Genomic DNA, 25,566 nt, shown 5'->3' with positions numbered 1-25,566 from the left:
TGTTTGGCTTTGAAATACTACACAAAGCAATCCCTGTAAAGGGCAATGCTGTCGTGAAGGCTGAGAAAGGTGCCTGAGACATAGGCTCAAAGTTGCTCCTTTCAGGCAGAGCCAGCTGAGTAATCGTATTTCAGTTGGCTGCTTTTCAACGTGCCTAAAACAGGAGCTTTTCCTCTGGGAGCAGCGTTTGCCTCAGGGGATCAAGCGCTTTCTAGTGAGGGAAAAACTTTGGGAAACCCCAGGGCCAGGGCAGTATTGTCTATTCATGAAAATCTTGGGGAACAGAATGGGCCCCACGGACAGCACTAACCCTAATCCTTGTCCCCTCCAGCACCAGTGGGAATCAGCACTTGGCCCTAGGACAGAGCCCAGAATAAGTGAGGAGGCTAGACGTAAGCAGAGAAACTGGGAAAGCAGGTGAGATTGCTAAGGCACCGGCTGGGCTCTGAGTCAAAAGCTGTCAATCGTCCTGGCTCACGCAGCTCCCGCAGCTCCCGCTCTCTCATAGCCCTGCCCTTTCCTGGGGCCGGGCAAGGGATTGCTACATGTCAGCTTACCTGGGGAAAACCCAGAACCTTACTTTGGTCCCTTCCAGTAACTGACATGACAGATAGCCCTAGAGGGGGAGGAGAGAGCTTCGCTCCATAAATGCTCCCACCCCTGGACAAGGTGGCTCACTCTGACAGGTAGCAGCGGGGAAGTGTGCACCTGCCACCAGTGGAGCTCAGCCAGACTGCGAGACAAGGCGGAGCAAGCAGTGGGAGTGAGTGAACAATGGACAAGTTGAAGTGTCCCAGCTTCTTCAAGTGCAGAGGGAAGGAGGTAGGGGTCTGGGGGCTGTGGAGGTGTGGAGGGTCTGGGGAGGAAAATTTTAAGGGGAGCCAAATCTCAGATTTTGCTTTTTATGGATACTACTCCTTCTCCACATTTCTGTTCAACTGCTTGGCAGTGAGCCTGACGTGTCCTCATAGAGTAGAGGAGAAATAGAACAGCTCTTACTCCGGTAGCTGGAAGACAGGGGCACCTCAGCTTCTGCCTTGAGTGTGCCCCGAAAACCCTATTTTCCGCTCCTCTCTAGACTGTGTCCATATGCTGGAGGAAAATGAGAAAATACATTGTCCTTATGTGACCTGAGGAACCTTCCATACCCCAGAGCAGTTAACAGGTTGGGAGATAACCCATCTCCTCTGAAGTGGAGAGACAGCTGCTCCACCTGGTGGGGCAGGAAAAATTGTCTCTGAGTATTATTCTGTGGGTTTCAGAAAAACACTGATTTTACTCTCCAAGATAAGGAGCAAAGATAAACTTCCCTTAACGCTAAACATCCAAATCTATCAGCCTGTGGAAAGGGAGTCTATGAATTTCTCCCTCCCTTCCTCCTTCCCTCTTTTCTTTTTCCTTTCCTTTCCTTTCCTTTCCTTTCCTTTCCTTTCCTTTCCTCTCCTCTCCTCTGCTTTCCTTTCCTTTCCTTTCCTCTCCTCTCCTCTGCTTTCCTTTCCTTTCCTTTCCTTTCCTTTCCTTTCCTTTCCTTTCCTTTCCTTTCCTTTCCTTTCCTTTCCTTTCCTTTTCCTTCCTTCCTTCCTTCCTTCCTTCCTTCCTTCCTTCCTTCCTTCCTTCCTTCCTTCCTTCCTTTTTTTTGTAGTGGAAACTATAGTTGATACTCTCAAAAATCTTGTACAATCTCAAGTGTTGATTTTACCTAATTCATTGTAAATACTTTTGTATTTCAAAACTTATTTGTCCACTTTTATTTGCCCTTCATGCTTGGTGCCACATGTAATATTTCCACCAAAATTTGGATAATCTAACACAAAGAAGTAGTAAAAATATCTGCCTACAGAGCTTTCTCATTTCAAGGGTAAATGTTGTAAAATAAAAGCAACTGTTAGCAGAAATCTCCCCAATCTTAATAGCGTTCCCCTTGGCTCCGGTTCTATGGCTCTCAGGTTCTCTCTGTGTCTGTCTGTCACTCTGTTTCTCACTGTCACTCTGCATTTATGAAGTTATGTTTCTGTGGAATTTTTAATAGTAGAATCTCTAATAATAAGTGTTGATGCTTTCCCTTTTTCAGAAAATGACGGTGTCATCTGAGAATTTCCATGTTGGTGAGAATGATGAGAATCAGGACCGTGGCAACTGGTCCAAAAAATCGGATTATCTTCTATCTATGGTTGGATATGCAGTTGGATTGGGGAATGTGTGGAGATTCCCATATTTGACTTACAACAATGGCGGAGGTATTTTCTCCCACCCACTTCTTTCCCCTCCAGTTTTAAGTAGGGTGCTGTATGGCCTCTGAGGATATTTTATGAACTGAGGAATGGTATATGATGTTTTGGGTTAGTGGGAAGATGGGAAACAAGCATACTGCATTCATTATTAGATTATAAGTTGCCAGCTCCAGTTAGGAAGGTGGCCTCACAAAATCCTCAGATATAATCATGATAAGTGTTGTATATTCAGCACTTCTGAGTTTCTCATTTGAGATCCTATGTAATCTTCAACTGTGACTGACTTTTCTTAATTTATAGGTTCTTGTGATATCTGTTGAGACCTTACTGTTTTGCTTAATACACAGCTGAGTCTAAGCAAAAGACAGTGAATTCTAGGTCAAATAAGAAACTCAAATAAATTGTGTAAATGGGGTATGGCATTGCATTTTGGAAATTTAAGTGTGGACATAGTTGATTAAAAAGTAATTAAAGGGTTAGTATTTGAAGCTGCAATATTCAGTTACATATATCCCTAATTGAATTGATTATGTAGAAGATCCTTCTAAAATGCAATAGAATGTAATTCAAGACTAGGTGTTTAATTTCTGCAAAAGAATACTGTTTATACCCCAGAAATCATTAAGGAAGGCTCAATTAGAGTAAGAAGAAAAAAATAACTCAGATGACACACAAAGGGATACAGAATGAACTGCATAATTGTCAAGTAATGTCGAAACAACTTTTCACTTACACCATATTTTATTTACTTGTAATTACAGGTTCTCTTAGAAGTACAGAGGTGACATGCCCTTTTATTTCATAATTGGGTACCAGTGAAACTGTGCCACTGTAATTATTTTCTTGGTACAATAGGATTTTGTGTGGTGATATTTCAATCTAATATTCCTTGTTAATTGGTCGCATTAAAAGATTCACAATGGCCTTTAGAGACTTAAGAAAGAAGCTCTGTTTATTAAAAACTTTGTGTTGGTGGCAAAAAAATTCCCCTATCTAGAGCCTATGTCATTTAGTCATGATATGTTCCTGTGATAATCTGCTGTAAGTCTGAACTGGAAAATGGGTCAGAAATCATAATCTTTTTGGTGTCTGTGTCTTAAAATCTAGTGTAATGAAGAGAAGCATTCAAGCTCTATTCCAGCCTCCTGTATTCAGGTTTAGAATAAGAAATTCCCTGTGACTTGACATCATACATAGACCCAGTCATTGCCATCAATTTATAGGTATAAACCATATTAAACTAGGTTTAGTAGAGCATTTTTCAACAAAGCCAAAGTAATATAGTATTATTTATTGTATACCATTATCTTTCACCATTTCCTCTAATAATTAATATGTTATGTGGGCTCTCAGTTTTTAAAGATCACATCATTTGGGTAATGGACGATCTAGGCTCTCTCAATTGCTTCTTTTTCTTTTTGCCCAATCATAGAAGATGAACATAAAATTCAAATTTGTCGAATGTTAATAGAACCAATTTTAAATATATGGTCAGTTGAAGTTAAAAATATGCTAAAATCTGGAATCATTTTTATATGTAGATTCTTTTTAACAGTTTATGAAAGACAAGTGTACTACCGTAAGGTCTAGGTCAGCAGTATTATGAATTCATGACCACTGTATTGTATTAGCAATTTACCAATATGGTTGTTATTAATAATGAAAAAAAATGTAATGGGTAAAAAGTCACATATAACACTGAGGGAAATAATTATTTTTCTTTCCCCCCAAAACCTATTTACACTGGGCTAGCAAGCCTTTGATTACTGTTGTATTTAAACAGGGATATTTTGCATTACACTTTCCTCATATTTACCATTGACAGGATTTATACTTCTGTTAGTCACAGTGCTGATAGTATGCATGTTGCAACATGTAGAAAAACATATTTGTCCCTGTATGCAAATGCCTAGTAACTTGTATATGACAAGTAGTTATTGTCTCATTACTTATAGTAGAATATATTTTGAGGGTTGGAAAAATGTAATTTCCAGGTGTGATTTTACAGTATCATAATATGAAAAATGCATGAGAAAAAATGTAACATGGAAAATGAAATGTACATAATCCAAAAGCCCATTTTTATCCACTGATCCTCACATTTTCTTATTAAATTTTGTTCAGACTTCTAGAACACTTGATCAATATGTTTAGCATTATGTCCCTGCTTTTACCCACACTGTGATAAAAGTTCTAATGAGCAATATTATGCTCCAAAAATGGCCAGGAAAAACATAAAAGATTGTTTCTTTAAAAAAGGGGCCTGGATAATCTAAATGTAAGATGATTAGCCCTTATGAAATTGAAAGTTAACTCTAAATGCATCTCAAAATTTTAAGCTCTTCTAACAAAAGCAATAAATTTCTTATTAAATTGAATGAAGACCGTTATAACTGGATAGTAATGACTTTAACTGCAATGACTTCCACTCTGAACCACATTTAACATTTACACCCTATGTCTTCAAAATAGACTATTTTTTAAAAGAGAAAGGAGGCAAACTAATTGCGAACATATGCTGTGTTCCTGCCATTTCACCAAGTGTTTTCTCATAGGTTCTGTAATTAAACTCTTACCACACACTGATAAGTTGGTACACATTGTTCTTCCCATTTACGAAGAATGCAAAGTTTAGAGGTTAGGTAAATTGCCCCAGGCTACATAACTACCTAGTAAATGGTGGAACCAGGATATAAACCTAGTTCCATCTGGATCCAAAGTCTATGATTATTTGAATCCTCTGGGTTTTTTTTTTAATTTTATTTTTAATTTTATTTATTTATTAAAATTTTTTGTTGTTATTGTTTTTTATTGGCTATTGTTTTTAATACCCACAACAACCTCATTATGAAATACAGCCAGTCCTCAAATAATGTCATTTTGCTCAACATTGTTTTGTTATAATATTGATGAAATGCCATAGGAGCTTACCTCTTGTTTATATCGATTCATTTTATTAAAATTGGCAACATTGGTAAAATTGGTTTAATTATATGCCATTTTGCTTACAGTCTCAGAACCTATAAAGGGTGTCAAGTGAGGACTTACGGTACTAGCATCCCCATTTCATAGATGAGGAATCCAAGTTTAGAGAATCAAGGACTTTCCCCCAGAAAGTAGTGAATTTGGGGCCTAAACCCAGTACTCTCTGACACCACTATATAAGAATGCTTTCAAATGTTACACTGGTTGTCAAAATGCCATCAAGATTTGGGGATATAATAGTGCTTTGTTTCTTTTTTGCATTTTCTAGGTGCCTTCTTGATCCCTTATGCAATTATGCTAGCATTGGCTGGGTTACCTTTGTTCTTCTTAGAGTGTTCACTAGGACAATTTGCTAGCTTAGGTCCAGTTTCAGTATGGAAAATTCTTCCATTGTTCCAAGGTTGGTATTAAAACATTTTCTATATTGTACTGACTGTCCTATTCATGCATATAGTTGTCCTCACTATGTGGAATAAAACTGTGTAAGTTTTGGACAGGTTTTTAAAAAAAAATTTTATTTATCTATTCTAATGTGAGTTTCTTAGCAAAAAAAAAAAAGATTTAGATAGGTTAAAGGCAAAGACACATACTTTTTTTCTTGCATATTTGCTAACATAGAATTTAAAAATCAAATGTTAACTTTTATTTCTGGCTGTCTCAGGCTGCAGATATGGAAGGGGAAAGGAAGGCTATTAGAGAGGGTTGTAGGGGTATCATTCCTTTCCTACTTTCACCTTTTCAAATCTCTTGGCACATGGTCCTACTTTGCAGTCACTTCATGGCTCTGACTTTTGCTACTTCAGGTGGTCTTTGCCTTCTTGCTTTTGCATATGTTTTATAATGCCTCACTCAGAAAAATTGAAAGGCAGGTGACAGTTTTTTCCCTTGGATGCTCTTAACAGAATAAGATACCAGTAAAAGTTTTTTTTTAATGCCTGGACTGTTATTAAACACCAAACAGCCTTTTTATCTGAAAATCAGATATAATTTGGAATGTTCTAGCAACTGAAAACTATTTGTAAAAGCCTCAAGTATCATCAAAATTAAACTTATAGTGATGTGAACAGTATATTGTGCTGGAATATTAAGGAAACTAACTCAAAAGCTAGTCTTAAGCATAGGAGTTACATGCAGTATGCTCAACTGCATTTTGAAACTACTGAGTTAAAAAATAATTTGGAAGTTGAAATTCAGATTGTCACTGAGTTACTGAATTTTCGTTTACAAATTTTTTTTAAAAGATTTTATTTATTTAATTTTAGAGAGTTGGAGACAGGGAGAAAGAGAGGGAGAGAAACATCAGTGTGCGGTTGCCTCTCCTGCATCCCCTACTGGAGAACCTGGCCCACAACCCGGGCATGTGCCCTGACTGGGAATCAAGCTGGTGACCCTTTAGTTTGCAGGCTGGCACTCAGTCCACCGAGCCACACCAGCCAGGGCTGCATTTCCTTTACATGTACTGTAGAAATGGTGTACACTATCGTTCAGGACATTAATTTATAGGCTTTATCTTTTACTTGTCAAAATGTTGGTTTATAGATCAAGATATAAGTATTGGTCAGTGAGTCAATAGGATATGAGCTTTGAATAGTTTTTTTCTTTTTTTGTTTTTAAAGAATAGTACCTACTCTGACAAGAATTTACAGACTTCACAAGAAAGAGTAATGGACATGCCCTTGATCTTAGTACCTTTTTCTAATCAACTAAAAACTATCTCAGAAAGCCAATCATCAAAATAATTTTAAATTTGAAAAGAAAGCTATTTAGGCTGTAGTATTGCCTCTCTACTCCTCAAAGAAAAAGATGTTTGGAATAACCTTTTCATTTTAAAATAGATTTTGTGGAAATTGTGATGCAGCTTTTTTTTTATGAATTAGCAAAAGAAACTTCAGTTGTTGGTTTTTCATTTTAATTGTTCTGTTTTACAGGTGTGGGAATTACAATGGTCCTGATATCCATTTTTGTGACCATCTATTACAATGTCATAATTGCCTACAGCCTTTACTACCTGTTTGCTTCTTTTCGAAGTGAACTACCATGGAAAACTTGTTCTTATTGGGCAGATCAAAACTGTAGCAGATCGCCAATAGGTAAAATTCATTTATTTATCTTTGAAAACATTGTTAACTCTGCTTTATTCTTTTATATTTCATAATAGGATTAAAATATTAAATCATTTTTTAACCAAGTTGGGGCAGTTTTAAGTGTGCCATAGGTTAGTGATAAAAACAGAATAAAGCATGTATAACCTGAAAATTGATTAAAGCAACGTTAATTTCTGAGGACAGGCAGGAAAGCTAAACGACTACTTAGGAGTACTTCTTGCAGATCTAAGCTATGGGCAGGAGAGAAAAAAGACAATGGAAGTTGATAAAGGGAGAAAAGCACTGTCTCTGATAGTCATAGTGTGTTTCAGGAGACAGTGAGTATTGCCCATGTCATATGTTGCTAATCTTTGGAGTAATGTAGCATTAATATTGTAGGCTATTACCACTGGGATTGCCTTTGTATATCAGAGGGTAAGGTAATAAAGATTGAACAGTTAGGGATTTAAATGTGTCATTTTCTATGTAGATTAAATAAGTCCACATACTGAAAGTCCCTTAGTTAGAGCACTAAATCCCAACTGAAATTATTATTACTTTATAGCTGTTATGACCATAAATGTAATCATAGATATATGATCTTTCATACTCACACCTAGGTTAGTAGTAGAGATTTAAAATACTGAATGTGCGTGTCTTGTTCCATTTGTATGATTTTTACCCTGCCTTCACCAAGTAATGATTTAGACAGTCTTTATATATTTTACTATTAAAACTTTTTTCCAGGAGAGTACTCTACTAAAACTAAGTATGTGTTTGTGTGTGCATTCTTTTTATAACTTCTAGTAACTCACTGCAATGTGAGTATAGAAGAGGCGATCATCCATGTGAATAAAAGCTGGGTAGATTTCAACAATCTGACCTGCATCAATGGAAGCGAAGTTTATCAGCCAGGCCAGCTTCCCAGTGAACAGTATTGGAAGTAAGTACCCTAGACGATCTACTTCTTAAATAGATATTACTAAAAAGTTTTTTATAAATAATGATAAAATATTAATTACCTCTTTTTTTTAACTCATATAAGTAGAAAAAAGGGAAGCAGAGCAAATTCTCCTCCATTTGATTCAAATGTTTACTGCTCCTGTGTGAATAGTAGTAACATGCAAAATTAGCTCATAGTCAACAAATTATCAGTTATAAATTAGTTATGTAAATGGGCACAATGCTGCCAGTAACGGTTTATTTAGCACTTATTAATTATAAGTTAGGCCATTGCTTTGAAGAAAAAGTATTCAAATTTTAGACTGTAATTAACAAGTTCTAATGATAAACAGTTGGGTGATGAGTAATTTGTGGATAAAATTGCTATTTAAAGCTGCAATTCATTATTATCCTTTTTGCTTATAATTGTCACTATATGGTAGAAAAAATATTTGGAGTCATATTTACTTTTATTAATTTGAAATGTTCTTTTTTAATTTTCCTTACTGTATACCTACCCTTTACCCTGACCTAATTTCTTGACTATTGCTGTAATGAGTTCTTTCTGAATGTTCCTAAACATCAAGCTATGAATTAAAATCCCAGATCCACACAAGTCCTGGTGGAAATCATAGAATTTTAAAGAATGCCTTTGAAAGCGTTATAAATAGCAGGATCAATTAGGTTTGGTGATAAATACAAGTATAATGAAGAAGAAAATATTTGATATAATTTTTTAATTTTTATAATTATTTTTATTGTTGTTCCAGTATGATTGTCTCCATTTTCACCCCACCATGCCCCCCTGCCCCACCCACTCCCACCTCCCACCCTTGAACCCACTCCCTTTGGCTTGGTCCATGTGTCCTTTGTACATGTTCCTTGAAGGCTCTTCCCCTATTATCCCCTATTATCCCTCTTCCCCCTTTTCTCTGGTTACCGCCAGATTGTTCTTTATTTCAATGTAATTTTAAATTATGTCTTTGTTATTTTAACCTGAGAAAAATACAATAAGTAAAATGAAATAATCTAATGCAAGGTTATTTTTTATATAATGGCGCTTTGAAATATTAGAGAAAAATTATAGGTAAAGGAATCAGTAGATCTCTTATTATAGGGCTTGCAACTACAGATCAACTGCATTTAAGCATAAAGTCAGTCTGGCTTTTCACTGAACTATTTTTGCCTCTCCATACAACAGTATCAATAAAAGGCTGACACAGCACTGATGTATTAATAAGATAAAATACCCATGAGGCTTCCCCCTGGATTAAATGTGACAAAATTCAGTGTATTAAGACAAGTGATTCTGTGTTCATAAAAGGGTTTATGTGTTTTCAGCAAAGTGGCACTCCAACGCTCAAGTGGTCTGGATGAGACTGGAGGAATTGTATGGTATTTAGCACTTTGTCTTCTTCTGGCTTGGGTCATAGTTGGTGCAGCACTATTTAAAGGAATCAAGTCTTCTGGCAAGGTAATTTAGAAAACACGTTAGATACTGATGGAGCTGTTTTCCAATATCATTGTAGTTCAATTATGAGCATTATCAAATGCATGGTTTTTTTCCATATTGGGAACATTCAAATGTGTGAAAAGCTTTGTAAGTAGGCACTCTAGATCTAAGAAATACACCAGATCACTGCTATCATTGAAAATAAAACAAAACAAGCACAAATCAGTATTATAGTTGTGCAATTACTTAGTCAAAACTTGGACCCTTCTAGGTGATAAAAAAAATCCTGTGGTTTGCAAGTATATTTTAAAATTATTTTTCCTACTATTTAAACAAGCATCTTGAATATATAAGCATCTTATATATGGCAATGTTTGGTTTTGAACGTGCAGATCCTTGTTCTATAGGGTAATTATGTCAGGATTCCCCTAGTTAGGAGGAGACCGGAAAAAGAAAAACCAACTATGTAATCATTCTCTTAAAGTTTGCTAAAAATGACTGAGAAACTTCTCTCTCTCAGCAGTCCTCTTATGAAAAATATAATTTCCCCCTTCATTGTTTTACTTTTTAAATTTTCAGAGAGCATCATGTTAATTTCAGAGAACGACATGAAATTTTCTCTGTGAGCAGTTGTACAGTACCCAGAAAAGTGAAAGTTTACATGTTTATTCCCACTAGAGTAAAATTCCCTTTAAAATGGAGGGCAGGAGTAACTGTGGATACTATCTTTGATCCCTGGTACAATATCTAGCACATTTTGTGAATGTTCAGTTGTGATGAGACATGCTGTTAGATCTCAAAAATATTGTAAACATCACAGAGTCAGTGGAAACTTTCCAAAATAATGTTTCAATTGCACATTTTTGAAAGCCTTGGTTCCTTTTTGATGTTAATATTGAAAGAATGCATTAAAGGTCATTAACCCAATGCATTAATTTTTATTGGCTTCTGGATGACTTGTTTAAATTTTCTCCTTGGCCATATTATCAAACATAGGACATCTATGGATCAAAGAAATCATCCACATTAATGAAAAGCCAGCCTCAAAGGTGGTCTGCTCATTCAGAATCATGTTTTATCTAGGACATGAGCGGTGCACTTGTATGTGTGCTGTGACACTATATTAAAGGTAGCTTTAAGGATGACAATAACAACAAGTGTCTACCGTTCACTTTAATCAGCTTTTATGGGATTTGGACATCTCCTGGGAGATTATTTTCCTTCTCCTTGGGGACTGAGTATATACTAAACATTGCAGGCTTTAAAATCATTTTCCTTCCCAACTCAATGTAGTAATGTACAGGGAGGTGATATTCAGTTCCCTCAGGCATTTATAAAGATATATTTTATGAAACACTCCATCTAGATTCCACGTTATCACTACTGATATATTGTGTGTTTACAACATGAAAGTGGGAAATACTGTTTCATACATCGGAATGTTTGCAAAATGGATCATTTGAGAGTGGTGAGAATAAGAAGAGGAAATTATGGCAATTTAGCTATTGGTGTCATCAGATTTATTAATAACCATATGAAATTTTTGATACTTAATTTTGTTCATCTCAACTGGCTAATGACTTTATTTCTATACAGTTGCATACTATTATTTTTTAAATGAAATTAACTTTTGATTGTTTTTCTGGATAGGTGGTATATTTTACAGCTATTTTCCCCTATCTTGTCCTACTCATCCTGTTAATACGAGGTGCAACTCTGGAGGGTGCGTCAAAAGGCATTTCATACTATATTGGAGCACAGTCAAACTTTACAAAACTTATGGAAGCTGAGGTAAGACAATTTAAATTTCAAATTATCTGAGGAAATAAACCTTAAATCGAATGCCAAAAATCTTTGGCAACATAACAGTGTCATAATGTAGTAGCTTGCAAAAGAATATACAGTTACATTTATTAGTGTTTCTGTCCACTATGATGTTTGACTTAGCTATTTTACATGACACTAATTATTTCTTATTGGAAATGAGACAATCATTTTTAGCAATAGGATTCTAAAAGTCCTTTTATTCATATAACTGATTCTATTTGACCACAAAGATTTGGGATTTTTTTTTCACTTTTTAAAAATTTTATTGTTGAAATACAGTTGTCTGCCTTTTTCCCCACCATTCCCCCCCACACAGCTGATTTGAGACTTATTAATCTGACAAAGGGTATTTCATGCATGAACACCTATAAATTGATGACTAGGATCATGTGTCTTATTGGATAAACTCATAGTAGATTTAAAGATTACAGTTGAAAGTTTAATAGATGATATATATTTTAATTCTCTTCAAAAGTTAATATCCCAAAGGTAAGATCAAATTTTGACAAATGAATTATGAAGTGAAACACAAACCTGAAATGGATGAAGCATTCCATAAACAAAATTGTCACTGGTACCAGAAACATAAATGTGTATCATGGATATAAATTAGGTAACCCTATTTTAATTTCCTCCATCTCCAGATAATGGGTATCTGAATCACAGGTACATAAAACCTTTTACAATTTTGACTGTAAGGAACATTAAAAGTAAGCGTAGTCCATATACTATGCTTGTCTTGATAACAACCTAAAAATGCACTCACTTTTTTATTAGTCACATCTGGGAATGTTATCCAAAATAGATACTTTTGTTTGCTATTGTATTCTTTGTGGGAGTCATGCTTATTACCAGCAATTGCTATTTTCTAAACACAGGCATACCTCATTTTATGGTACTTTGCATTATTGCTTTTCTCAGATAATGTGATTTTTATAAATTGAAGTTTGTGGCAACTCTATGTTGAGCAAGTGTATTGACACCATTTTTTCAATAGCATTTGCTCACTTCATGTCCCTGTCACATTTTGGTAATTCCTGATTATGTCAAACTTTTAAATTATTAATATTTGTTATGGTGATCTATAGTCAGTAATTTTTGATGTTACTATTGTAAATATTGAGGCACCACAAATCACACCCACATAGGACACTGAACTTAATCTATAAATGTGTGTGTTCTGAATGTTCCATGCATTAGCCATTTTCCCATCTCTCTCCCTCTTCTTGGGGCCTCCCTATTCTCTGAGACATAACAGTATTGAAATTAGGTTGATAAACAACTCCACAATAGCTTCTAAGTGTTCAAGCAAAAGGAAGAAAAGCACATCTTTCACTTTAAATCAAAAGCTAGAAATGATTAAGCTTACTGAGGAAGGCATGTTGAAAACTGAGATAGGGGAGACTTCCAGTCAAGATGGTAGCACAGGTAAACATGGCTCACCTCCTTGCACAGCCACATCAGAATTACAACTCAACTATTGTAACAGTCATAGCCTGCATGTCTTTTTCCATATGAACAACTGTAATCCTGCTTTGCCCATCCTTGTTTGTTATTATAGATGCAACATTTTATCTAAGAAGGGGAACCTTCATTTTCTTTAAACACCATAACTTTGAGCACAGTTGGAAAGTCCCTTTCATATTTAAGTGGCTTTTACAAGACTCAGATCACCTGGGCTTTATAGTTCCTTGAAACTATCCTAAAAATTTTATATGAATCTATTATATTGGACTGTGTTTCTGTGTCTCTGTCATCTTTAAAGCTCTTTGTGAAACATGAAATTTAATCCTCCCAGCTCCCCACTGCAACACAAACACTATATCCACTGCTTCTTTGGGTTTGTTGGCAATTAGAATTTTTTCTTAGATTTTTAAAAATTTCCTCTCTGGCCACATACTAAGCATGAAATGCATATTTCTCCTTATTTTTTGTATATTTGATCTCTGTTGAGATCTGTGGCAGAGTAGAGAGCCATACAAATTTATAGCTAGAGCGATCTTCAGTGATTACTTTACTAACTCACTCATTTTACGGTGGTAACATTGTGACTCAGAAAGATTCAGATTTAGTTAAGCTTACACAACCAATTTCTGCATCTTGAATTAAGATTTCCTAACCCTTAAAGTAATTACCTTTTATATAGCTATGAGATTGGTAGACATGGGCATTATAACTGTTTGGGATTTTGCTTCACTTTTCTTTGCAACCTAGGTAAACATTATGGTATTCAGTAGCATTTTTACACAACTCACATCTGCCACACCATTTCCAGCTCCCTCTAATTCACATATACATACGTAATATAACAAGTAAAAGGAGCTGAACAACCAAGATAAGTGTGTTATTTCTCTTTTAATATGTACAACCACCTAAGAAATAAAAGAACATTTTATTTCTAACATGATTTTGTTATATATAAGTAAAATAGCCATGATCAATCGATCTATCTATCATCTATCTATCTATCTATCTATCTATCTATCTATCTATCTATCCATTTGCTTCCTACTGGCTTCTCACCACTGTAAAACAACTACAGTGTAACAATAATCTAATATCAAGCTATATTTTGAAGGTCTAGTAATATTCATTTTACTCTATAAAAACTTTATTTCTATTGTAATTCAAAATAGATTATATACCTTTAAGGGGGGAAATTATTGTCTTTAACATCCATAAGTGAGTATCAATTCATGATTATTTTCTATAATAACAATAATAACTACCATTGAGCATCCTAATTGCTTTACATGTTTCTCACATCATTTTAACATACATAATAATTATTATTGCTACCATTTCCATTTTATAGATGAAAGAACAGGTTTAAACATGTTAAATAAATTGAAGTCAAAGAGAGTGAGAGGTATTGGATGTAAACTTCATTCTTTTTGACTACACAACTAAAACTCTTAGTCACGTCATATAGCCTGCTTCCACTGACCAGCCCTGTTTTCAGATAAACTCAAAAAAGACTTCTTGACCAAATATATGCCTGCTCTATTATTTGAAATCTGCACAATTTGATTTTTTTATTTGGGGTGATGTTATATCTACAGAATTTCATTGTTAAATGGATTTACCTAGATTAATTTCTAAGATTAATTATTGTCCTTTAGAAAAGGTATAATGGAGGTAAATTGTGAAAGGGAGAATAATTGAGGGGTGAGTAGGTTGAGATGAAGAGAAGGGGGCTGCTTAAAGTGATGAGGCCAGTTACATGAGGCTCTAATCAAAACATGGAATGAGGGAATTGGGTGATCTAAGGGATGCCTAAAAGTATCATCATTGTTCAAAAATTGCCTAGTACTATCCTTGTTAGAATTATGATTCTGTTGTCCCCAAATTGATATGTAGAGTCAATATTTCTAGCACATTTTGTTGTAGAACTTGAAAACTGATTCTAAAATTTATATGAAAAAGAAAGAGACAGAAAAAGGTGTTTCTGAAGAAGTGAAGACTTGTCCTACCAGATATGAAAAAATATTATAATGCTCTAGTTATTAAAATAATGTGGTGTTAGCATTGGTATAGACATATAGCCAGTGGAAAAGAATAGTAACCCCAGAAATACTCATGAACATATGGAACTTGATATGTGGCAGAGGTGACAATGCAGATCAATGAGAAAAGGATGAACTATTTAATTGATATATTTTGTATCTAACTGATATAATTGATGATATCAATTATCTTTGGACAATTGATATTCTTTTTTCTTTTTTTTACCATTTTTTTTATTGTTATTCAATCACAACTGTCTTCATTTTCTCCCCATCCTTCCACTCCACTGGACAATTGATATTCTATTGAAAGAAAAATTCATTGAGATTTCCAATTTAATATACACAATATCAATTTCAGGTGAATCAAAACTTAATATAAGCAAAACTTTAAATCTTTTAGAAGAAAATATAGCATGCTATCTTTATGACCTTGGGTTAAGGATTATTTTTAGCAATTATTTTTCTAATAGAAATGTAGGACAATACAATACAAGCAAAGATGGACACCTTTAGCTAAATTAAAACAACAAAATCTTTGTTTCATACAAGGACACAATGATAGGAGATGAAAAAATAAGCCACAGATTGGGAGAAAAATTAACAAATATAGTAGACAAAGGATTAGAATCCAAATTACATAAAGTATTCCTAAAGATCCAGTAAGGCGAATAATGCAAACAAAAATGGCAAAAGACATGAACAGGAATTTCACAGACAAAACACAACTGTGCAGTATAACACATTAAAACATGGTAACCCGAAAAATTCATTAGGATAATCAACTTGCACTTCAAGCCTCTAGATTAGACTGTATTAAAAATTCTGACCAATGTTAGCAAGGATGTGGAAGAATGGGAATTCTCATATCCAGCTGGTAGAAGTGCAAAGTGGTACAACAATTTTGAAGGATAAGTTGGCAATATTTAGCAAAAGAGACGACTCACATATTCTATGACATCACAGTCCCACAACCATATATGAGGAGACAGGCAAGAATATTCACAGCTACCTTGTTTCTAACAGCAAAATACTTAGCAACCTAAATGTCCATCAGTAGGATAAAGGATGAGGTGTGATATACACAGTGGGGCAATACAGCAGTCAATCAAATGTTCAAAACTACATATTTTTAACTGAACCATATGAATTTGCCTGTATTCTTTCATTTTTGACTTACAAAATTGAAATGTCTTTTGGTTCAAATTGAAGGGATAAATTTCACAAAAAAACTGACTGGAAAAGGAAGTTGTATAAGTTTACATGTATTAAAAAACTTTTCTATAAACTCCAAAAATGTAAAGCTAAATGTCATAGTGTTTAGGTTTACATATATATGCAGTAAAATATAAAGAAAAACAAGACAATGATAAACACAAAAGTCAGGGTAGCAGTTACCACTGGTGGTTGGAAGGGTGATATGATTAAGGACAATACAAGGTCTTTAACAGACTGATAACATTTTATTTCTCAGGCTTAGTAGTGGGTACTTGGATGTTTATTTCATTATATTTATTCATTTGCATATATAAAATATTTTATGCAAATGATAATTAAGAGTGTGTATTTTTAAATATTTAACTATTTTCTCATAGGTTTGGAAAGATGCTGCCACTCAGATATTTTACTCCCTTTCAGTGGCTTGGGGTGGCTTAGTTGCTCTATCATCTTACAATAAGTTCAATAACAACTGCTACTCAGATGCCATCGTGGTTTGTTTAACAAACTGCCTCACAAGTGTGTTCGCTGGATTTGCTATTTTTTCTATATTGGGACACATGGCTCACATATCTGGACAGGAAGTTTCTCAAGTTGTAAAATCAGGTATGGAATTTATTATTATTATTAACTTTGTTTTTTAATGTTTATTGCATTTTTTCTATTACCATTGAGTCTCCTTATACCCCACTCTGCCCAGCATCACTATACTGTTGTCCATGTCTATGAGTTCTTTTCCCTTTAGCTCAATCCCTCCACCCCCTAACTTCCCTCCACCACAGCTGTCATCCTGCTTTCTATGAGTGTGACTTTACCTGTTAGTTCAGTTTTTTCATAAGATTCAATGTGAGTGAAATCATATGGCCCTTGACTATCTCTAGCTGGCTTATTTCACTTAGCATAATGTTCTCCAGGTCCATCCATGCTGTTGCAAAGGGTAACATTTTCTTTTTTTATGGCTGAGTAGAATTACATTGTGTAAAAATATCCCATAGTTGTTTTATCCACTCATCTACTGATGGACACATGGGCAGCTTCCATATCTTGGTGATGGTAAACAACACTGCAATGAATATAGGGCTGCTTATGTTCTTTTGAATTAGTGTTTTGGGTTCCTACAGATGTATTCCCAGAAGTGGAATCACTGGGTCAAAGGGCAGATCCATTTTTAATTTTTTGAGGTATCTCCGTACTGCTTTCCATGGTGGTTGCACCAGTCTGCATTCTCACCAACAGGGTAAAAAGGTTCCCTGTTGTGTATATGTATAAGTATATGTATATATGTATATTGGTAAGTATATGTACACATATGTATATACATATATATGTTCCTCCATGTGTGATTACAGTATTGGTCTGAATCTTTAAAACACATTAACATCATACAGATAGAAACCCAAGTGACTTTAAATGTCAGGCTGTGTCCAGCTGGAACGTAGTCTGATTAATGAACTTCCTAACCTTAAAGACATTAGCTAGGGTCATTTAATTATTTGGCTACAGAGTATCAGGAAAATAATTTTAGGGTTCTTTTAAGTAAGAGTTTCTTATTAAATTTTTATTTATGGTTAGTATCACTTGATGAAGAGACTGATGAATGAGAATAGAATGTTACAACTAGAAGGGGCCTTGGAGGTCATCTACTGTCCAGCTCCTCATATACAGAGGAGGGGGTGGATGCACAGAAATGTTAAGTCTTGCAGAAAATCAAATGCTTAGGAAGTGAAAGTGCCTAGACTAGAAGGTAATTCTCCTGAGTCCTAAGTTGGTCATCTGGGAGGTTGGAGAATTGAAATACTTAAAACTAACACCTCTAAAGATAAACATGCATCAAATACAAAATAAGATTTAATTATGATTTTGGGTACACATTTGAAGAGATGGTTGGACACTAAAAAGTTCCATAAACACATCTTTTTTGATAGTGTAATTCTTTTAGAATTTCTAGGGTAGATAAGGTAACTGAATTTAGGTTTCCAGGGTTTAAGATAGTTGTTATTCTTCATCAATCTTAAAAAAAACAAAGTCAATTAAATAAAATCAATGAAGTAGTTTAGATTTCCTACGTGACAAACGTACCATTCATAAAGTTAATCTCACTAGCTTAATTAATGTCATGTGTTCACATTATCACATTGCACAACAACCATACCAAATATTTTTAAAGTGAAATAGCTGCTAAAGAATGTATATCATGAATTGGGTTACCACATTCTTCTAGTATGAAATGAAATTCTTCTAGTATGTAATTTTGAAAATATCCAATTATGTCACTTTTCTTGGAAACTAATTTAAATTAAAATGCTATGCATTTTCCTCAGGTTTTGATTTGGCATTCATTGCTTACCCAGAAGCTCTAGCCCAACTCCCTGGTGGGCCATTTTGGTCCATATTATTTTTCTTCATGCTGTTGACTTTGGGTCTCGACTCTCAGTTTGCTTCCATTGGTGAGTAATGCTTCCAGTGTTAACACATCCCTCTTACATTGCACTCATGTTTCCCCTACTTAAAAAGATTCTTTTCTTAACCCTTGTTGCTCCTCCTAGGTTTTACTCTAAAAATAATCTTTCTAAGACTTCTTCTTAGCCCTGGGTGGTGTAGTTCAGTGGATTGAGCATCAGCATGTGAACCAAAAAGTCGCTGGTTCCATTCACAGTCAGGGCACATGCCTGGGTTGCAGGCCAGATCCCCAGCTGGGTTACCACACGTTGATGTTCCTCTCCTTCTCTTTCTCCCTTCCATTCTCTCTAAAATTAAATAAATAAAATCTTTTAAAAATGTTAATAATTCTTCTTGATAAATTTAAAAAATACAAAGTACTCATGAACCAGACACCCAAAAGGAGGAAACATTAATATTTTATCATATTTGCTTCAGACATTTTTTAGAAAAATAAACTGCTACAGATCAGTTTGAGGTATCTCCTGCTACTCTCCCTAATACAATTCACATTCCTCCCTTCCTAGAAACAAACGTCACCATAAATGACGTCATTCATCCATGTTTGTATACATGTTAGAATGTACCCATAAATACCATAAATGTTAAATGCTCCCATAAATGTGAAATTTCATTCCATGCATGTCATTCTGACAGTTGTTTTTTATGTATTATTGTGAACCTGTGTTGATACAGAGACATAGAGATGCAGCTAATTCACAATCTGTTGCCGTAATGACGGGGGCATTTGGATCATTTCCACCTTTGAACACTTACACACACGGCCACGTTGACTATTCTTCACGTGGCTCTACGTACACCCAAGAATTTTCCTTAGGGTATACACTTAGAAATTCTGAAGCCGCTTTTATTATATCATCCTCTTACATAAAACATGTTATTTAAACATTTTTTCAACCTCACCTGAAGACGTTTTTTCATCGCATTTAGAGAGGGAGGAAGGGAGGGAGGGAAGGGGAGAGAGAGAGAGAGAGAGAGAGAGAGAGATCAATGTGAGAGACATCGACGTGAGAGGTATCGATGTGATAAACATCGATTGGCTGGTTCTCTTCTTGTACACGTGCTGACGGGGGACAGAACCCGAATCCCAGCTGTGTGCCCTGACTGGGAGCGGAACCTGCTGCCACCTTGCAGTCCGTGGGCGAGGCTCCAACCAGCTGAGCCACACGGGTTAGGGTACATGAAACACTTTAATACTTTACTGTTTACAGGATAGAGTGTTGCCTCTTCTGATTGATTTTCCAAGTCCTCAAATATTTCAAATGCGTTTCTTAGTCCTTTCCCTCATACATTTTTCTACTTTTAAGCCAGTACCCGTTTCATGAGCACATTTCTTTCTTACACCTGGAAGGCCTTTCTGTCCCCATGTCGTTTATTCAAATGTGCACCTTTTTGGAAAGCTGTACTGGACTTCTTCCTTTCCTATAACCCTTTCAAACTATTCAGCCCTCGGGGACCTGTTTCCTTATAGTTGCTACCAATGAAAATCCTTATAAAACAGACTAAAACTGACAGATGCAGCTGCGTTTGATTCCTGTCAGAACTGGCGAGTGGTGGCTGCCAAGGGAAAGGGCTCTGTGGCGCTTCAAAGCAGGGAGCAGGGCCCAGACCACATTCTCAGCGTATATTTGTAGTTTCATTAACATAGTTGAATTGTGTGATTAAACTCATTGGCAAACGAGTTGACATATAACATGCTATTTTTTTCCCTTCTGAAGAAACGATCACAACAACAATTCAAGATTTATTTCCCAAAGTGATGAAGAAAATGAGGGCTCCTATAACTTTGGGTTGCTGCTTGGTTTTGTTCCTCCTGGGTCTCGTCTGTGTAACTCAGGTACACTAAGTGTTTTTTATAGACAAAACATTACTTGGAACATGTATCTATGTCTAAATGAGAAATTCTAAATTGACATCCAATTACTATCTAAGTGAGAAAACCGAAGTTTACGAGGATGTTTAATGACAAGTCCAAGGCTGCCTTGGACCAGGGTGTTCTGAGTTTTAGTTCAGGCCGTTTCCCTCAGTAGCACGGTTTCGATAGTAAGTATAGTTTGCGGGGGGGGGGGGGGGGGGGGGGAGGAGGCCCAATAACGAGCGCTTTCCTTAACTGCTAAAGTGACAGACTTTAAGCATGCACTCTATATCTCGGCCGCTGCTACGGAACGCACAGACACCGCCTGTCATTTTGATAATTAACTATCTGACTCAGCGCAGAATAAAAGGTGCATCATGTTTGAGATATTTAAATCCACACTTGTGTTGACATTTGAAAGCGTTCCTTCTCACATTTTTGTCCGAGATGAAACCAAGGAGCATATTTAAAATCAAATTAATAAATTCAATTTAAATGTCTAATCAATCATAAAGATAATTACAAATTATACTTAGAAGTAATTGATTTTTTTGATAGGCTGGCATTTACTGGGTTAATCTCATTGACCACTTCTGTGCTGGATGGGGCATTTTGATTGCAGCTATACTGGAAATAATAGGGGTCATCTGGATTTATGGTAAGTTGTAACTACAGACTTATGTAGACTTTTTATTAAAATAATTTAGTTTGATCATTTCCACTATCTGCGCTGTAATAGTAAATTACAACACAACTGGGCAAAATACGGTATAAATAACACGTAAAGGTGGATGCTTTGTCGCTGTAGTACAGGGAAACCTTCTGGCAGGAAATCGGGGCCACAACGACTCAGGGAGGGAATGCGAGCAAAGACTGAATGCACTGTCGGTTGATGTTTGTTAGGAGGGAACAGATTCATTGAAGACATAGAAATGATGATTGGAGCAAAGAGGTGGATATTCTGGCTATGGTGGAGAGCTTGCTGGTTTGCCATTACGCCTATTCTTTTGATTGTAAGTATTAATATGGTATGGATTTGCTGTCAATAATATATATTTAAACATTTCTAAGATAACCTTGAATAACTCACACTGGAGACAATAAGGCAAAGTAATGTCATAAGCTAATGATTTTCAACTTCTGCTTTATGACTGCTGCCTCCGAGTTGCCTACATTCACTGCCTCGGCAGTGTTAGTTTTGAGGCCACGGGTTTACACATTTACTATTTGACAAAGTGAACAGGCTCTTATAGACTTAGATTTCCCACGTATTTAAGAATTACCAGTAGGACAAATAAATATAAATCATTCATTTGCTCATTCCCTAAACACCATGCTAGCTACAGGAAATGCAAATATGCGCGTGACCCGTGCTCTGCCTTCATGGAATTCAATCCAAATACACTGATTGCTAAGAAGCAACACTCCTATTTCAATGCATAGTTTTCCTCTCTGTAGGAAGTACTTACTATATGATATCACCAAAAGAGACTCAGCTGTGTCAGTAGAGGCCATAGGCTATGTTAGTGAACTGAACAGTGGGTGCTCTGTAGGAGCTGAGGGAAAGCACAGTTCCTCGTACCGCAGAGGCAGGACTCACACACGCGCTACCTTCAAGTACCAAATGGCTGCCTGCCAGCGCAACACTGAATGCCATGGACAATTATTCTCCACTGAAGACAATGGGGGGGTGACAGTGACAAAGCTTCACAGGGGATGTTTTGGTTCTTAGTGCCGCCATGATTCAACGGTTTGCCTAGAAAAGGCCATTGAATAATTTGATCTAAAATTTACTTCTCGTCTGAAGTACCATGCTTATTTGTTTCCAGAGGAAATTAATTTTTTAACATTACAAGGTCAGTTTCAGGTTGTGAGCAGCTGGAGACTAAATGTGCTGAGCTAAAATGTTTGCATGCCCTACATTCTTGGTAAATGATTTTGACAGTGCTGGGAAGTATAGTTTGGCCCTTCTGACAAGTCTCTGTAATACATTAAGACCCTCGTCAAATCAGAAGACCTACCTAGACTTTTAGCCAGCCAGCTTTCATTCATTACGTAGGTTCGACAACGGAGTTTACTTTGAAACGCAAAGCTATTGAACATGACATGATACACATCACCAGCTGTGAGAGCGAAGTTACGCACATTGGGCTTCACTATCACTCCTTCGTCTCTTGTAGTTATATACACTTATGGTAATTGTAAGATGTATTTACGTTACTGTCACTAAATTAATGCAATTAAGCTATTTAGTTTTGAAATTAAATTTGATTATCTATTTTATAAAGACTCTCGCATCTAAAGACATTGTAAACTAAATTTACAGGAACTACTACTAGGTGATTTTTGGGTTTGATCACTTTGTTTTACAGATTTCTAAATATCTGATTAGTTTTAGGTACAACATATTTTTTAAGAGATTTTTTTAAAAACTTGTCCTTAACATGTTTCGGCTTTAAGACTCAGATTTCAGTTTTACCCAAGCACACACTGAACTGGTTTTTCCTCAAGAGGCGGGAAGTGAAGTGTGCTTTGGTAAATGCGTACGTGCTACCAGCAGGTGAGTGCGTGTGTGCTTGGATGTGGAGTCGGGATGCTCTGTGCGGGGGGAATAAGAGAAACAATTGCTAAGCAAGGAGCAAAAGCGTGTTCACTACTGTGTACTTTACATTCTCACTGAATTAATTCAGATGTGGGCTAGCTGATGGCATAGAATAAGGCCATGCTAGTGTAAGTTAAAACTTCATACTAAAATTTCAGCTATTATTGTACTCTCCATCAGCTATCTGTTATGGTATTTTATTGAAATTCATGTTGAACAAACATTAGCATCTTTTATAAATGTGTATATGGAGGTGCTAATTTTGGAAGAATTTATTCAAAGCCAAATACAAGTTACATAGGTTGGCTCACTGAGTGCTGTCATGTTCTGCCGAGTTGCCTGATTGTCTCAGTTGCTCAAATGTATTTTCATTCATTGTAATTGCTTTTGATAAATTATTTCTAAGGGATGGAATCAAGTTGCTGATAATTAGTGCAATTGAAATCACTAGTGCAATGAAGTCTGCTCTGTAGCATTGTCTTTCCATGTGTTCACTTTCACAGGCAATTTTTATCTGGTCACTGGTAAAATTTGAGAGGCCTGATTATGGTAAAATTCCATATCCTGACTGGGGAGTTGCTCTAGGCTGGTGTATGATTATTTTCTGCATTATCTGGATTCCAATTATGGCCGTTATAAAAATAATTCAAGCTAAAGGAAACATCTTTGAGGTAAGCACGTTAAATTCGTATTATTTGTTCACCAGTCCAAGTCAAGTGTCCCTCCATCACCATTTATCCCCCCTTTGCCCTCTCCTCCCTTCCCCCACCCCCTTTCCTTCTGGCAATCACCATGCTGTTGTCTGTGAGGGCTTTTCCATGCCTTCGCCTTCTTCAGCCTGCCCACCTAACCGTCCCCTCTGACAGCTGTCAGTCCGTCGTCTCTATCCATCAGTCTGTTTCTATTTCGTTTGTTAGTTTATATACAGATGATGTATTAGAGCATTGTACCTCTGAAACCTATATGATTTTATTAACCAATGTCACCCCATTAAATCCAATTTAGAATTAATATTATTTGTACTTCATATAAAGCACTAGGATCAAAGCAAAGATTAATTTACCCATATGGTGGTCATGTGAGATCATGACCATGGGATGAAATCAGTCACTCTTTCCTTAGGCTACTTTTATGCCTGAGACAGACATTCCCTGCTACGTGCATAACATTGTATTATGCTGTACGTAGATTTGCGTGTCTCCCTGTACTAGACTGTAAGCTCCTTTAAGAAGAAGTCTTGTCTTGCTTGTTGCTGTGGCCTCAGGTCCTGTTACAGCGCTTAGCACATAAAAGTTATTATATCTGTACTGGTACTCACTTGTCCTAGAAGATGATGCAATGCAGATGACCTTTTAGTTTTACATCTATAATCTTCACTTTTAAAATATGGTCACACACACACACACACACACACACACACACAAAATCCTGATTTCTTTATAATGTATTTCTTAATAGCATGTGTAGACCAAAAAAGCCTGGTAAATAACCTTGAACAAAATTAAACTAGACTTGAACTAGACCCTAAGTCATCCCTCTTCCATGGAGGCCTAGAGGGATGGAGTTGATTGTGACATGTCACTAAGACAAAGGGTGATGGAAGGTAGGCTCAGCAGTCAGATTGTAAATAAACCTAAGCCCACTCAAGAATGGATGGAGACCAGCTGTTTCACCCTGCAGCTCCCTTTCTTTGGTTCCTGAAACTTCCCAGGTGTACACTGGTTTAGAGTCTCACCTCACTGTCCCCCTAAGGGCAGGGCAAGGAAATTTAACATTCCAGCCCTGGCTGGTGTCGCTCAGTGGATTCAACACTGGCCTGCAAACCAACTGGTCACCAGTTCGCTTCCCAGTCAGGGCACGTGTCTGGGTTGCAGTCCAGGTCCCCCGTTGAGAGCATGCAAGAGGCAACAGATAAAAGTTTCTCTCCCGCTCTTTGTCCCTCCCTTCCCCTCTCTCCAAAAATAAAGAAAGAAAATCTTCTCCTAAAAAAGAAATTTAACATTCTAAAGCGAAAATTTATTGATTTACAGATTGTAGCACTTAAGTTCTAAGACAGCATTTTTCCCATTTCAGCGCATTGTAAGCTGCTGCAGACCAGCTTCTAACTGGGGCCCCTACTTGGAACGACACCGCGGGGAGAGATACAAAGACATGGCAGATCCTAAGAAGGAGGCGGACCACGAAATACCTACTATCAGTGGCAGCGGGAAACCAGAAACCACAATAAGTTCTAATTTTTAAGAATATGTGCCTGTGTAATGTGATTACTTTAGAATAGAGACAATTTTATTTATTTGTATGTTAATTGAACAAAAATGTATATATTATGTTCATAATAGCGTAACAACTATTTTTCCCATTTAAGGAGGAATGTAATATAAAATGTGAATCTGCTAATTTTTA

General features: G+C 36.2%; 1 protein-coding gene across 1 annotated transcript; it reads left to right on the top strand.

The window, feature by feature from the left end:
• Positions 1–571: 571 nt before the first annotated feature.
• On the top strand, positions 572–25,566 carry SLC6A14 (solute carrier family 6 member 14). The gene is made up of 14 exons (XM_024559359.4): positions 572–822; positions 2,072–2,237; positions 5,485–5,616; positions 7,145–7,306; positions 8,108–8,243; positions 9,584–9,716; positions 11,346–11,486; positions 16,624–16,852; positions 18,568–18,693; positions 20,425–20,543; positions 21,120–21,219; positions 21,465–21,574; positions 23,667–23,834; positions 25,237–25,566. Exons 1-14 carry the CDS (start codon positions 775–777, stop codon positions 25,402–25,404), a joined length of 1,938 nt encoding a protein of 645 aa, XP_024415127.2. The 5' UTR covers positions 572–774; the 3' UTR covers positions 25,405–25,566.

Source organism: Desmodus rotundus, chromosome X (genome assembly GCF_022682495.2).
Source record: "Desmodus rotundus isolate HL8 chromosome X, HLdesRot8A.1, whole genome shotgun sequence".
Taxonomy (NCBI): domain Eukaryota; kingdom Metazoa; phylum Chordata; class Mammalia; order Chiroptera; family Phyllostomidae; genus Desmodus; species Desmodus rotundus.
Note: the sequence above shows the minus strand (reverse complement) of the source record. Positions and strands in the feature narration are given on the sequence as shown.

What these genes read in the sequence shown, in the direction of transcription:
- SLC6A14 (XM_024559359.4), top strand. Translation starts at nt 775, where the DNA reads ATGGACAAGTTGAAGTGTCCCAGCTTCTTCAAGTGCAGAGGGAAGGAG. An exon ending in GAATCAAGTCTTCTGGCAAG is followed by an intron (nt 9,717 to 11,345) that starts GTAATTTAGAAA and finishes TTTTCTGGATAG; the next exon opens with GTGGTATATTTTACAGCTAT. An exon ending in TTACGCCTATTCTTTTGATT is followed by an intron (nt 21,575 to 23,666) that starts GTAAGTATTAAT and finishes TCACTTTCACAG; the next exon opens with GCAATTTTTATCTGGTCACT.